Source organism: Lacerta agilis, chromosome 16 (genome assembly GCF_009819535.1).
Source record: "Lacerta agilis isolate rLacAgi1 chromosome 16, rLacAgi1.pri, whole genome shotgun sequence".
In the NCBI taxonomy this organism is placed as follows: Eukaryota; Metazoa; Chordata; class Lepidosauria; order Squamata; family Lacertidae; genus Lacerta; species Lacerta agilis.
The window spans coordinates 38,791,467-38,806,649 of record NC_046327.1 but is presented as its reverse complement, the minus strand read 5'-3'; the positions used below and the strand labels follow the sequence as shown (position 1 = coordinate 38,806,649).

At 48.2% G+C, this 15,183-nt stretch overlaps 1 protein-coding gene across 1 annotated transcript in view; it reads left to right on the top strand.

Moving 5' to 3' along the window:
- LOC117060756 (A.superbus venom factor 1-like) overlaps positions 1-15,183 on the top strand; it is a 93,475-nt gene that overhangs the window by 45,003 nt on the left and 33,289 nt on the right. The window contains exons 23-26 of the mRNA XM_033173274.1: positions 4,001-4,087; positions 6,363-6,566; positions 9,193-9,268; positions 10,592-10,751. Of these exons, the coding sequence (XP_033029165.1) occupies positions 4,001-4,087; positions 6,363-6,566; positions 9,193-9,268; positions 10,592-10,751 (527 nt within the window). The remainder of the gene's footprint in view (positions 1-4,000; positions 4,088-6,362; positions 6,567-9,192; positions 9,269-10,591; positions 10,752-15,183) is intronic.

Sequence of the window (15,183 nt, the reverse complement as noted above, 5' to 3'; positions counted from 1 at the left end):
CGCACATAGGCATTAAATACTTGGGTATTTAATGCTCCTGTCTTCTGCATGGGGAGAAATTCAGGTCACGTCTAAAGGCAAATCTACCTAATTTGCACTTTCCAAAACAGTATGAGAATCAAAGCACAGCCATCCTTTGACATCACTTCTATCTGAATGTCATAGTGTAGTTCTTCAGCCAAGTGGAATTTAGTACAGTGCTAAGTGGGGCATGTGTGCGTGGAATGAGGTCCACTTGTGCAACAAGACTTTCCCTCTCCTCTCCTACTCCAATGTACGCCTTAAAACTGTCCCTAACCCTCCAGAGCAGATTTACAGGACATGCATGGGAAGTGGGGAAGTCCTGTTGCACAGGAAGGCCTTGTTACGTTCATACAACAATTTAGTTGAATCCTGCCCAGTTTTAGAAATATGAATATACTAAGGTAAAGTGAGTCTTAAAATGAATATATTAAGAAATAATGTTTAAAAATTCATTATATTATTGTATAATAGATACACTAGTCAAAACAGCATACAAAAATCATAGAATCATAGAGTTGGAAGGGACGCCAAGGGTCATCTAATCCAACTCCTTTGCAATGCAGGAATCTCACCTGAAGCCTCCATGGCAGATGGCCGTCCAGCCTCTGCTTAAAAACCTCCAGGAGTCCACAACCTCACAAGGGAGTCCATTCCATTGTTGAACAGCCCATGCTGTCAGAAAATTATTCCTGGTGTTTAGTTGGAATCTCCTTTCCTGTATCCTGAAGCCATTGGTTCAGATCCTACGTTCCAGAGCAAGAGAAAACAAGTTTGCTCTATATTCCATGTGTCAGCCCTTTAGATATTTAAAGATTGCTGTTATCTCTCCTCTCAGTCTCCTCTTTTCCAGGCTAAACATACCCAGTTTCCTCAACTTTTCTTCATAAGGCTTGATTTCCAGACACTTGATCATCTTAGTTACCCTCCTCTGCACACGTTCCAATATCCTTCTTAAATTGTGGTGCCTAGAACTGGACACAGTATTCCAGATGTGGTCTGAAAAAAGGCAGCATAGAGTGGTGCTAAGAGCTGTTCGGCAGTGGAATTTGCTGCCAAGGAGTGTGGTGGAGTCTCCTTCTTTGGAGGTCTTTAAGCAGAGGCTTGACAGCCATCTGTCAGGAATGCTTTGATGGTGTTTCCTGCTTGGCAGGGGGTTGGACTGGATGGCCCTTGTGGTCTCTTCCAACTCTATGATTCTACTCCCTTGATTGGACACTATACTTCTTTTGATGCAGCCTGGAATAGCATTTGCTTTTCCCCCTTTGCTGCTAAATCATATTGTTGACTCATGTTAAGCTTATGGTCTACTAAGACCCCTAGATCATTTACACGTGTGCTATTGGTAATTGCTGCTGGCTCATGTTAAGCTTGGAGTCAACTAAGACCCTTAGTAAGCCAGCTGTCCTGCAGCTTGTATTCATGCATCCGGTTCTTCCTGCCTAAGTGCAGAACCTGACATTTGTCCCTGATGAAATTCATTTTGTTAGCTTGGGCCCAGTTCTCCAATCTGTTAAGGTCATCTTGAATCCTGATTCTGTCATCTGTGACATTAGCTACACCTCCTAGTTTGGTTCATCTGCAAATTGTATGAGCATCCTCTCAATTCCTTCATCCAAGTAATTTATAAATACATTATAAATAAAAACAGGCCTAGGACAGAACCCTAGAGCTCCCCACTTATCACTTTGCCGCCTGTACTTCAGGGCCACTTCACACATTTCTAGAAGAGAGGGTGTGAGTGGGTTGTACTTCCTTTCCCGCTTGAATCCAGTTTTTTTTTTTTAAAATAAAAAAGCTTTAATGTTTTTATTTTATCTTCTTTTTAAAAAGGTAAAGTAGCCTTGACAGTTAAGTCCAGTCACAGATAAGTCTGGGGTTGCGGCGCTCATCTTGCTCTATAGGCCGAGGGAGCCAGCGTTTGTCCGCAGACAGTTTTTCTGGGTCATGTGGCCAGCATGGCTAAGCCGCTTCTGGCAAACCAGAGCAGCGCACAGAAACGCCGTTTACCTTCCCACCGGAGCAGTACCTATTTATCTACTTGCACTTTGACATGCTTTTGAACTGCTAGGTTGGCAGGAGCTGGGACCAAGCAACAGGAGCTCACCCCATTGCTGGGATTTGAACTGCCAACCTTCCTATCGGCAAGCCCTAGGCTCTGTGGTTTAGACCACAGTGCTACCTGCACCCCATTATTTTATCTTAAATTAAATTAAAGACAACATAACACGATCAAACAAGCCAACAAAGATACCAGACCTCACCCCTTGCACAAAAAGAAAAAAGAAAAAGTAATAAAGGAAATAAGAGGGACTGGGGAAATGCCATTAGCCTGAAACTTAATGCAGCACTGTAGGGTCAGGGAGGTGAAATTCCATCCAGACTTACTAGCAGTTGGTGGATGCAGGAATGCATATCTCATGCATGTTCTCATGTGAAGCAGATAGCTTACTCCAGTCCAAAAGAGTGTGTGTGTGTGTGTGTGTGTGTGTTTAGCCCCCCCTGGACTAAGGCTTTCATAGAAGAAATGCATTAGCAGTTTGAGGATCACTCTGGCAGCCTGTAAGTACTGTAATATCACGCCTGCACACCTCTGGGCTTATTTTTTTTACTACCCACACTGCCCAGGTGGAAAGAAGAACCTGAGAGCAAGCAAGCATGATTTAGGATTTAGGAAAGGCCATATGGACACTATGGAAGGAATAGTGCCCTGGCTGGCAATGGTAAGGGCAGGGCTGATGGGGATGTGATCAGAGCCGTCTTAAGGGGATCTGCTGCCCTGGCGCGGCTATCCCTCCGGCGCCCCCGCCATGCCGCCTCTCCGCCGCCTCCCTCCCGCGCTTGCCGCCCCTTGGGAGGGGGGTGGGCGAGCGGGGGATGAGGGGCGTGACGCTGGAGCGGCGCGGGGCTCTGCGCGCCCTTCCAGCGCTTCCGGGATGGGAGGCGAGGGCGGCCGGCTCACGCTCCCGGGTAGCTCACGCTCCGCGCGCAGCCGGAGGGCACGGCGCGGCTGGCCAGCTTGCGCTCCATCGGGCGGGTGGCCGGCTCGCGCTCCTGTGCTCTGCTGGGCAGCCAGAGGGCGTGGCGTGGCCGGCCAGCTCCCTTGCTCCGCTGGGCAGTCAGAGGGCGCTGCCGGCAGGCGCTGCCAGCGGGGCTGGAGGGCGGAGGCGCCCTCCAGGCCATTGCACCCTGGTGCGCCGCACCACCAGCCCCAATGGATGAGACGGCTCTGGATGTGATACCACTCTTGTTTACTCTGCCAGGTCATGGAGGGGATTTTTCAGGCTTCTGGCAGGTCAGCATCCAAAACTGTTCATGTTGATGGGTCACTCACAGTTTGTACAGGCGTGTGTTAGGATGATTAAATTCTTCTCCGTAAACTCTTCCTTCTGCCCTTGTAGTATTTTTTCTGCATCCCTTTGCAATCCCTCTCTGCAATTCATCCACATTCCCATGGGCGTAGCAGGGGAGGGCATGGGGGGCATAGCTGTCAACTTTTCCCTTTTTTAATGGGAAATTCCCTTATTCCGAATAGGATTGCTTGCAAGGAAAGGGAAAAGTTGACAGCTATGGGGGGGCAGCTGCCCCCCAATCAATAAAAATACATAGCTAACTGAGGTTCGTCCCACCCCCAACAAAAGGCCTACCCTTCATGAGTTTATGAAAGACAAAAATCAATATAAAGATATGAAGTATACTCGGAGTCGTGTAGTGATTTCATGTTCTTTATTTCAGCTTGTAAAACAGTAAATTAATTCCCCCCCCCCAAAAAAAACCCTCAGGCTTTACATACATTATTTACACAATGGGTTCCGTCTGATTGGCTGATTCTGCTTCCCTCCTGGAGCCTCCAGTTGTTGCATTCTAGGATCCTACCAGCCTTTTGTTCTAGGATCCAAGCTTAGTGCATAACAAAATACATGTTTTGAAAGTAAAGGTAACAGTGTTTCTGTCTCTTTGTTTTTCCCACTTCTTTCAGATGGAGTCCAGGAACTGAGAGTAAGATCCCAAGACCTAAATGATATTGTTCCCAACACAGACTCAGAGACCAGAATCACAATTTTAGGCAAGTTATTTTAGTGGACCTCTTAAAAACTGGAAATCGCCAAAAAGCCTCCCTCTTCCCCCCCATAACTCCTGCTGCAACACACTCTCAGAGGATGTACTGCTGAGGCAACCACTCAGTACACTTTCCAAATAGGGGAAACACAGAACAGGGTATCCTCTATCTCAGAAAGCACAGGGATGGTTAAAAGATTTCTTGCAGGTATAACAGCTCCACCTCATGGGCCAGATAGGGTCAGAGCCAGATCTCATCTCTCACACTGTTGAGCAGGGAGCAGCTGTGAGAAAAAAGGACTTTGGTTTACTGCAAAGGGTGCAATAACAGCCCCTTCCTGCTGCAAGAAGATCAAAGCAGAAGGGGAAATGTCTCAGCAAAGAGGCATACTTGTGTACCTTGCAAATAGTATCCATGCATGGGGAAAGCATCCAATGACAATGTTGTCTCCATGACAACCCCCCAGACTATGCACTTGTCCTTTGGATGTCCAGAACAGGCAAACCACCCAGTTCTTGGAAGTGGAAAGTGCCTCAGTCTTGTCAGGATTCATCTTCCACTTATTGGCCCTCTTCCAGCCCACCGTTGCCTCAGCTGTTTCAGAGGGACAGAGCTGGAAGTCACCAGCGTATTGGAACCCCTTGTTCAAATCCATTAATGATCAGTTCCAACAGTTCCATAGAGATGTTAAACAGCATTGGGGACAGTATAGAACCCTTCACCCAAGAGCCAAGGAGTCAAGCAGGCATCACCCAATGATACTCTCTGGAACCGGCCCTGCAGGTAGCCATGAAGCCAGTGCAACATGGGGCCCTTGACTTTCAAGGGCCTGAAGGAGCGTCTCCACCCCCATCGTTCTACCCGGACACTGAGGTTCAGCGCCGAGGGCCTTCTGGCGGTTCCCTCACTGCAAGAAGCCAAGTTACAGGGAACCAGGCAGAGGGCCTTCTCGGTAGTGGCGCCGCCCTGTGGAATGCCCTCCCACCAGATGTCAAAGAGAAAAACAACTACCAGAGTTTTAGAATACATCTGAAGGCAGCCCTGTTTAGGGTTTAATAGAATATTAATAGAATAGAATATTGTATTTTAATATTCTCTTGGAAGCCGCCCAGAGTGGCTGGGGAAACCCAGCCAGATGGGAGGGGTATAAATAATAAATTATCATTACACACATTTATTTATTTATTTATTTATTTATTTATTTATTTATTTATTTCAAGCCACATAGCTGCTCCAGAAAGTTACCATGGTTAGTGTTATCAGAAGCCACAGATACATCAAGGAGGACCACCATTGTCACAGTCACCCTGTCCCTCTGCTGATAAAGGTCAACCAGCAGTGCAACCAAGGCTGGTTTGGTTCCAAATCTAGGCCTGAACCCAGACTGGAATGAGTCTAGATAATACAGTAATCAAGCTATACTGCCAATCATATGTTTTCATTCAAGTTTGGCCATGGCACCTCGCCTGAGGGTGTCGTGCCCGGGGAACTACCCCTGATTACACCTTGTGCTTTGAAATATTGTTGCTTCGTGAGTATGTTTTAGTTAGTTATGCTTTACCATGTTTTTATTTTCTTGTTTGTAACCTTCATCAGCAGAGGGACAGGGTGACTGTGACAATGGTGGTCCTCCTTGATGTATCTGTGGCTTCTGATAACACTGTGGGAAATAGCTTTGTATGTGGGTTTGGCTGCGCCTGCTGCTAAAATGTCCACCCCCACCATTTAATTTATCCAAATGACTTACAGAAAGTGGTGGTGGGGGGGTGTATTATCCCATGTTGATGGCCTCTCAGCTGATTCCCGGGTGGCCCACTGGAATGCGGGGTTAACCAGGGCTATTGACTGTCTGGCTCCGAAGAACCATCTCCGATTGCATGGAGCCCAGACAGCCCCGTGGTTTCCCCCAGAGCTGAGGGCGATGAAACAATTGCTGAGATGGTGGTGAAAAGCTCCTCTGATAGATGCTCTATCCTGGTGATAGAGCTCAACGTCAAGCCTACCAAGTGGCAACAGTGACAGTGAAGAGGACCTTCTTTGCCGTCTCTATTGCATCTGCAGAAAACAGCTTTCTACTGAGGAAATATGGCTCTTGTTCTTTTTAAAAAAATAAGTTCCCAACCCCTGCTTTAGAGGCAATATCTGGCTGCAACAGTTAGTTCTCACAATTCCCAATGAGCATGTTAACGCCCAGCATCCTGCAATAGCAAGATCCTACCCCACAGCTCCCGTGGCCTTCTGCATGCTTAAATTGACACATGAGTCTTCTATTCATGACCAGGAAATCCTGTGGCTGAGCTTGCTGCAGATTCCATTGACGGGACCAAGCTGGACAGACTCCTTATTCTCCCTGGTGGCTGCGTAGAGCAAAACATGATGTCCATGACCCCATCGGTCATTGCAACCTTCTACCTTGACAACACAGGGCAGTGGGAGAAGATTGGGGTGGAGCGCAGGTCTGATGCCATCAAGTTGATAATGACTGGTAAGATAAAACAGTAGGTCTCCAGATCTGTGTTCCCTGCATGGTAATACATAAGACTGGGTGGCTTCTTTATGTCACTCTGGATAGTTAAATTCAGTGGTTTTCAACCAGTGTGCCATGGCACCCTTGGGTGCCTTGAATGAATGTCAGGGATGCCGCCGGTAACATTGGCCTCTGTCCCTCTTTCCCTCCCTCCCTCCTCTGATGCCCTCTTACATCTCTGTCTCCCATAAGCTTGCACAGCTGTTGCAGCAGCCCTGGCTACAAGCTCCCCAGGTGAATGGTGCCTCGGGGGCTGGCCGGGGGGGGGGTTCTTTCCAGGCCACTGTGGAGCAGTGTAAGGAGGCACCTCTCTTTGGGGTTGGGTGGGAGCAGCTCAGAGACCAGGGATGGCATCAGCAGCTGCTCAGAGGACTTCAGAGGAGAGGGGAGAAGAGAGGAGGCAGAGGGAACACTCCACAAGGGAGGGTGTTGGAAAAGGGTGAGGGGCTGCTGGAATTGCAGGCAAGGGGTGACATAACTGAACTCCTGAGCCCCACAGGGGTGCTGCAGAAAGAATGTAGTTGGTTAAGGGAGCCATGGACTCAAAAAGGCTGAAAACCTGTGGTTTAATTAGATTGCATGTATGTATTTCTTTCCATGTTTTAATATAATTGTCTTGAAATATATTGGGTTTTTTGTCGTTAACCATATTCCAAGATATTTCAGATTTTTCTCTATTAACAAACCACTCACTTCCTGTAACTCATTTTTTGACTGCATGTCCGTTTTTTTTAACTAACATGTTAGTTTTGTCTCTAAGAGAGCCAGTGTGGTATAGTGGTTAAGAGCGGTAGACTCATAATCTGGGGAACCGGGTTCATGTCTCCGCTCCTCCACATGCAGCTGCTGGGTGACCTTGGGCTAGTCACACTTCTTTGAAGTCTCTCAGCCCCACTCACCTCACAGAGTGTTTGTTGTGGGGGAGGGAGGGAAAGGAGAATGTTAGCCGCTTTGAGACTCCTTTGGGTAGTGATAAAGCGGGATATCAAATCCAAACTCTTCTATTTATTTTAAAACCTGCCACATTACCATATAGCCTTATTTTATCTAATACCTTGGCGATACTGCTCAGAGGGTCCTCTAAGGTTAATACCACATCGTCTGCAAAGGCTTTAAACTTACAGTTCTGTTCCCCGACCCTTATCCCTTTTATATCAGTTTTTTTTCCTTATCCTGGTGACAGAGGACACTCTTACCTGGTCCCCTTTGATATTTTACATTTTTCTGGCAGAACATTCTTAACCATTATACTAGCCATTTTTCTGTGCACATTGCCTTGTTTCTTTTACAAAGATCTCTCCAAATCCCCCCCTTTTTTAGTACAGTCGTACCTCGTTTTGTGACCGGGATCCATTCCGGAGCCCCGGTCGCTAGCTGAAAAGGATGCTTGGCAAAGCGCCACGCCTGTGCACGCACACAGAGCGGTTTGCGTTTCTGCACATATGTGGGTGGTGAACCCAGAAGTAACCCGTTCCAGTACTTCCAGGTTTGCAGCAGACATCCGCCGAAATGGACGCTCAATGGGGCGGCCACAAAAGGAGGTACGACTGTATCTTAATCATAAATGACCAATAAATATTATCAAAAGCTTTTTTGCATTCAAAATAAGTTCTGCCTGTTTTTCATTCATCACTTCCAGTATCAATTACATGACTTTTCTGTCTTTTCTGGCTGTGGCAGCACTGCCACTCTCTCTAGGTCAAGATGGAGGTGGGCAGAACAGCAGCAAGAGCACAGGACAGTGGCAGGCATAAGCGTCTTTACATCTGCTGCCTTTCTGGTGCTTGCCTGCCTGCCACCCTGCCCGACCCATCCTACTACCAGAGAACTTGGGAGGGCAGTATAGTAGTGGCACCTCACAACTGCAGTCAGTTGCAGTTTTTGCAGCTTGGAGCAGAACAGCATTGGCTGGTGGCTCTTGGAGACCTCATACTGAAAGCAGTCCTCAATGTACTTTTGAAAAAGTGTTAACACTATTTTAAAACAGGTCCCACACTCAATTTAAAAAGCTGCTCCAAGAACTAAGGGGAAGAGGTGGCCTCATGATTGGCAAAGCAGAGGTGGCTTCAAAATTGATACGAAGGCCATACAATTGTTGTTGTTGTTCAGTCGTTCAGTCATGTCCGACTCTTCGTGACCCCATGGACCAGAGCATGCCAGGCACGCCTGTCTTTCACTGCCTCCCGCAGTTTGGCCAAACTCATGCTAGTCGCTTCGAGAACACTGTCCAACCATCTCATCCTCTGTCGTCCCCTTCTCCTTGTGCCCTCCATCTTTCCCAACATCAGGGTCTTTTCTAGGCAGTCTTCTCTTCTCATGAGGTGGCCAAAGTACTGGAGCCTCAACTTCAGGATCTGTCCTTCCAGTGAGCACTCAGGGCTGATTTCTTTAAGGATGTATAGGTTTGATATTTTTGCAATCCATACAATTAGCACTGTGTAAATTCAGCTTTTCTTATGACTCAGAAAAACTGAGGGGTCTGCTTCCTTAGCAGAAAGTGCTGCTGACTCTGCTGGGTACATGCTTAGCAAATGACTGGACAAGCACCTCACACTTCTCTTCCTCCTCCTACTCTGCATTTTAGGTTATACAAAGCAGTTGACTTACAAGGAAGCAGACCACTCCTATCATGCTTACAGTAACAGCAAATCTAGCACTTGGTAAGTGCAGCACTTCCATGGCCTTTCATCCTTAGTGGGCTTTTCAACATTCCTCCCTTTCCTATGCTATTTAAACTCCTTCGAATGTCTTGATTATTTTGCATTATTTAGTACTTTTGCAATGTGTCCCTGCTTGCTCTTTCCTGTTCCTTTGGTACCTTCCTTCTACCCCATAAACCCACACTAATTGTATGGCATCCAGTTACAGGTAGGTAGCCGTGTTGATCTGCCATAGTCAAAACAAAACAAAAAATAACAAAATCCTTCCAGTAGCAGATTAGAGACCAACTAAGTTTGTTCTTGGTGTGAGCTTTCGTGTGCATGCACACTTCTTCAGATCCATTCCTCTTCTTCCAGGCCTTTGGCTGATTAAACAATCTATGGCCTTTTAAATTTGTTTGTAGGAGGGAAGGCTATTGTTTGTTTGTTATTATGTTAAGTATTTTGTGTTCTCATTTTCTATTTTAATGTTGTGAACCTCCCAATGATCCTTGGATGAAGGGCGGTATATTCAATCAATCAATCCATCCATCCATAACTACTACTACTACTCCCCTGTTGCAAATACCCACTTTTCATGCAAGGTACTTGACACAACTGCAGCCATTCCTGGAGGAAAATGCCAATGTAAACCCATTTCAATCTAGGGGCAGACCTGGGTTTGGAACTCAGTCTGCCTTGGTTGCCCTGGTGGATGACCTCTATCAAAAGAAAAAGGTGAAGGAATGCCACCTTGTTGCTATTACTGGATCTCTCCTCAGTTTTTGATGCCAACAGCCATGGTATTCTCCAGGCCTATCTACAGGAGATGGGTATTGGAGGCCCTGTTTTGTAATGGTTCAAATCTTTTCTCCATGGATTGTTCCAGAAGGTAGCATTGGATGAGTGCTGCCAAGCTGCTACCAGGCCACGTTCAAGGCCACGTTCAAGGTACCAACATACAAGGCTGTATATAGCTCAGGGCTAATTTACTTCAGAAACTGCCTTATCCCTGATATACCCAGTAGATTGCTACAGTCTGCAGAAGAGTTTCTCTTGCAAGTTCCAAAGATCTCAGAAGCCCACTCCACAGTAAATCAGAGCAGGACTTTTAGTGTTACTGCCCCTGTTCTGTGGGACAGCATCCCTGTCAAGATATGACAGGCCCCCATTATCCACACTTTCTGGAAACAATTGAAGACATGTTTGTTCTGACAGGCTTTCCCAGCTCATATTTACTTCCCTTATTTACACTTTGATTGCCCTGTCATGGCTGGTCTCCCATGGTGAGGCAAGTAGCTGACAATAGCAAGACTGTTGAACTGACTACCATGTTCCTCACAGGCTAACGGCATACATTGCTAAGGTCTTCGCCATGGCTTACAACGTAGCACCTATTAACATAAATGTCCTCTGTGGAGCTGTGAAATGGCTGATTCTGGAGAGGCTAAAACCAGATGGCATGTTCAGTGAAGAGGCCCCTGTATCCAGCAAAGCAATGACGGTATGCTTCTTTCAATAGTTTATGGTGCCTGGAATCCTCTAGTTCTTGATTTTGCTACTTGCAGCACAGCCAGATAGTCCACCAGTTTGGGCCTTTTGTTTGATGATAGAGGTCAGGTGGGAGCTTCAGAGAGGTTCCCAAATGGGCTACTGCTGCAGCAGCATAAAACAGTCTTCCCGTACTGTGCTACTACAATGCAGAACACAGAGGTGAAAAGGATAGACAGTCACTTCCAGAAAGGCGTAGAATCTGCAACAAATTATGACTTATATGGCTTGTGACTGACTACCTGTCAGTAGTTTGATTTTGCTTCTTAATAAAAACTATATTTAAAGAAAAAGAATCTGCAACAGATGAATCAGAGGGGTGGGCAAGAGGTGAGGGAAATGGGGGTAAGAAAAGATTTGAGAAAAGTTGAGAAGGCCAAGTTGGGAAGTTGATCAAGTAAGATTTTGCTAAAGCAAGCAAATGAGGAGGTCTGGTGAGCAGAGGTTAGAAGGCTAGTGTCACGGAGACAAGCCTGGATCGGGAAGGGAGTGTGGGGGGAGGAACAGTGAGGGAAACGGGCTATCGAGAACCGACCCCATTAATCTCCACAGATACGTCCGATGGCGACAGCCCTTTCTTAGAACTATCGCCAGAAGAAAGGGGGTGTGCGGATGTCAGTAATAAACAGGGGGGGGGGAAGCAAAAGAGAGCGGAAGAAGTTTTCTCGTCACTTCCGGAACACCCGGAGATTATTGTGTTGGAAAAAGCGGGAACCGGAAGGAAGTAGTTGAGATGTTTGTAACCGAAGTATGCAGACACGCTTTGTAGCTCTGTAAATAATTAGTGCAATAAAATGCTTTGAAAACCGAGATACATCCCGGCTGCTGCCTCAGAGCAAATCCAAAGGCAAGGTTGCCATGACAACACATCTCAACTCCTCTGCGTTGCTGTGAGGCGTTTGGAAAGGAGAGAGATGGAAGCAGTCCAACAGCAGCTGCAAGCGGCGAGAGCCAGCTGGGAGATTGAAGCCAAGAAAGCGATTGAGAAGGTTCGGGAGGAACAGGGAGCCAGAATTGCTGATTTGGAAGAGATAAATAAGCGTTCTGAGCTTAGAGTTGCCAAACTGGAACAAGTTTTACGAGAGCTTGATATTCGGCTGGACGAAGCGCGCAAAACAGGTGGAGGAGGGGCCACAGCAGTCGTGACTCAGAGGCAACAGCTTGCATCCGTGAGTAAGTTTGATGGGGACCCCAGGGGATATTTGGGGTTCAGGACTGAGGTGGACTATGCCCTGAGGATGCGAGGGAAGGACTTTGAGACTGATGCGGAGAAGGTGGCCTTTATTATTTCGCATTTGACGGGGTCAGCGAGAGAATGGGTACGCCCACTTTTGGCAAGTAACAACCCAGCGCTGGGGAACCTTCAGGATTTCTTGGATGCCATGGCGGCTCATTACACAAGTGACATTGATCAAGAGATAACTAAGCAGGAACTCATGAGCCTCAGGCAAGGGAAAGGGACTGTGAGAGATTATGTGGCGAAATTCACCCTTCTCTGCCATAAACTGGGATGGGAGATTTTAGCCCCTCAAACTGAAGCGCTTTTCCAGCAGGGGCTGAACCCGGAAATTCTGGATGAGATAAGCAGGGGGCCAAAGCCTAAAGACACGGATGCCTATATTAAACTGGCTCTGCAAGTGGGGGTTCGGCAGGAACTAAGGGCATGGGAAGGGCGGAGTGTGCCCGGCAGTAAGACATTCAATGCTTACAGGCAGACTTCCCATGGTGTTCAGCCGAATCAGGGCAACAAGCAGCACCTGCCCCCCGAAGAGCCAATGGAAATCGGACGTTTGGACATGAGGGAAGGCCTCAAGGAAAAGCCTCGCAGGGAGCTGCTGAGCAGGGGGGAGAAAGAGACGCGCAAATGCTTTGTGTGTGACAAGCCGGGGCATCTAGCTCGGAATTGTACGCAAAAGCGAGTGTGGCAAGGCATGGCGGCGGCTGCGGGGCAAGAGGCAAGAGGGGAAGCACAGGAGCAGGGAAACGCCAACGCCTGGTTGGAAACAAGAGTGGGGAAGACCAACCAGGCGGAACGCAAGGAAACCCCCCACAACGGCAGAGTGCAGTGGTCCCAAGGGAGCCCAGGCCGGGAATTGTGCTGATGGTACGGCTGGAATTGCCGAATGGGTATCCCCTTGAGGTAGAAGCGCTACTAGATTCGGGCAGCTCTGCCTCTTTCATGTCCGAAAGTTTCGCCAAAGCCCACCAGATCCATTTGTTGCCTCTGGACTTCCCGCTGGTGGTGACCACAATTGATGGGAGAGAGCTGCTGGGGGGCCAAGTGAGGTTTCAGACACCGCCCATGAGGATGAGCGTCTCGAGGCATCAGGAAGTGATGGCTTTCAATGTCACACACCTGTCGGGGGCGCCGATCATATTGGGCATGAGTTGGTTAGATCTTCACGATCCGGTCGTGGCCTGGCACCAGAGGTCGCTCACCTTTGGATCTTCGCATTGCACGGAGAATTGCCTGATGGAGGAGGGATCGTCGGAGACGGGAGGCAGGATCGCCACAGTACGGTTGGAAGAGTCCAGGGGAATTCCGCCACAGTACGAAGAATTCAGAGACGTGTTCAGTGAAAAGGAAGCTAACAAGCTGCCCCCCCATAGGCCGTATGATTGTCGAATTGAGTTGCTGCCGGGGGCAAAGTTGCCTGCAGGGAAGTTGTATTCCATGTCGGAGCAGGAGTTGCAGGAGCTGAAGGAATTCCTCACACTGAACTTGCAAAGGGGATTTATACGAGAATCCCAAGCCGTGGGCGGGAGCCCCATCTTTTTCGTGGACAAGAAAGGCACAGCGCAAAAGCGCCTTATATGTGACTACAGGATTTTGAATGCGCGAACGAAACCGACCACCTTTCCGATGCCCAAGATCGACGACTTGTTGGCGGCAGTGCGCAAAGGGAAAATTTTTACGAAGTTGGACTTACGAGGAGCTTACAACCTCATAAGAATCAGAGAAGGAGATGAGTGGAAAACAGCCATGTTTACCCCGTTTGGCACCTACGAATACACGGTGATGCCATTTGGCTTACAGGCCGGCTCCCACACATTCCAAGCCTTTATGCACCATGTGCTGGGGCCTTTGTTGTACCGGAGTTGTGTATGTTTTTTGGACGATATCTTGATTTATTCGGACAATGAGAAGCAGCATGAGCAGCATGTCAGACAGGTGTTGCAGAAATTGAAGCAGCATCATCTGTATGCGAAGCTGGAGAAATGCCAATTTCATGTCCAGCAAGTGGACTTTCTGGGGTACAGGGTGTCGGATAAAGGCCTGGCAATGGACGGGGAGAAGGTAAAGGCAGTGTTGGACTGGAAAACACCCAAGACCAGAAAAGATGTACAACGCTTCATTGGGTTCAGCAATTTCTACCGCAAGTTCATCAGGAATTTTGCGCAGCTCACTAGCCCGATAACCGACACGTTGAGTACTAAGAAGAAGTTTCAGTGGACTCCAGAGGCGCAGGAGGCTTTTGAGCAGTTACGCAAGGTATTCGCCTCAGAGGAACAGCTGTTGCACCTCAACACGGAGCGGCCCATACGCATGGAGACTGATGCGTCGGACAGAGCGGTAGGAGCGGTACTGCTGCAACAGGATGCAGCAGGCGATTGGCGACCCTGTGCGTTCTTCTCGAGAAAGCTCAGCAAATCGGAACGCAACTACACAATCTGGGACAAGGAGCTGTTGGCCATTGTAGCGGCGCTCAAAAAATGGAGGCATTTCCTTATCGGAGCCCGCCACCAGATCCAGATCTACACGGATCACAAGAATCTGGAGTACTGGAGAACAGCCAGAGTGCTCAACCAGAGACAACTCAGATGGGCGGAATTTTTTGCAGACTTTGATTTCAGGATCCATTATGTCCCGGGGGACAAGAATGCGAGGGCGGACGCCTTGTCTCGCAAGCCGCAGTACCTAGAGGACGAGGGAGTGCCGGAGGAGAGACATGTGATGCCACCCGGCCGATGGCAGTGCGCTGGAGCCAGGGATCAAGAGTCTCTCATACGACGTCTAACTAGGGAAGATGCGTTTGCGCAGCAGAAATTCAAAGACCTTCAACAAGGTACAGGGGTGGAAGACGGCTTCTTAGCCAAGGATGGGCTGTTGTTCTACAAGGGAGCATTATATGTCCCGGGGGATCAGTTGCGGGCGAAGGTTCTCAAGCAACTACACGATAGTCCTTCGGCAGGGCACCCGGGACAGAGAAAGACCTTGCAGTTGGTCACCAGGGATTTCTGGTGGCCAGGGGTGCAGGAGGACGTCAAAGACTACGTGCAAGCTTGTGATTTGTGTCAACGGGTCAAAAGTGACAATAGACCTCCTGCAGGACTGCTGCATCCCATGCCCACCCCGGGGAGGCCATGGGAGATGGTGTCTATTG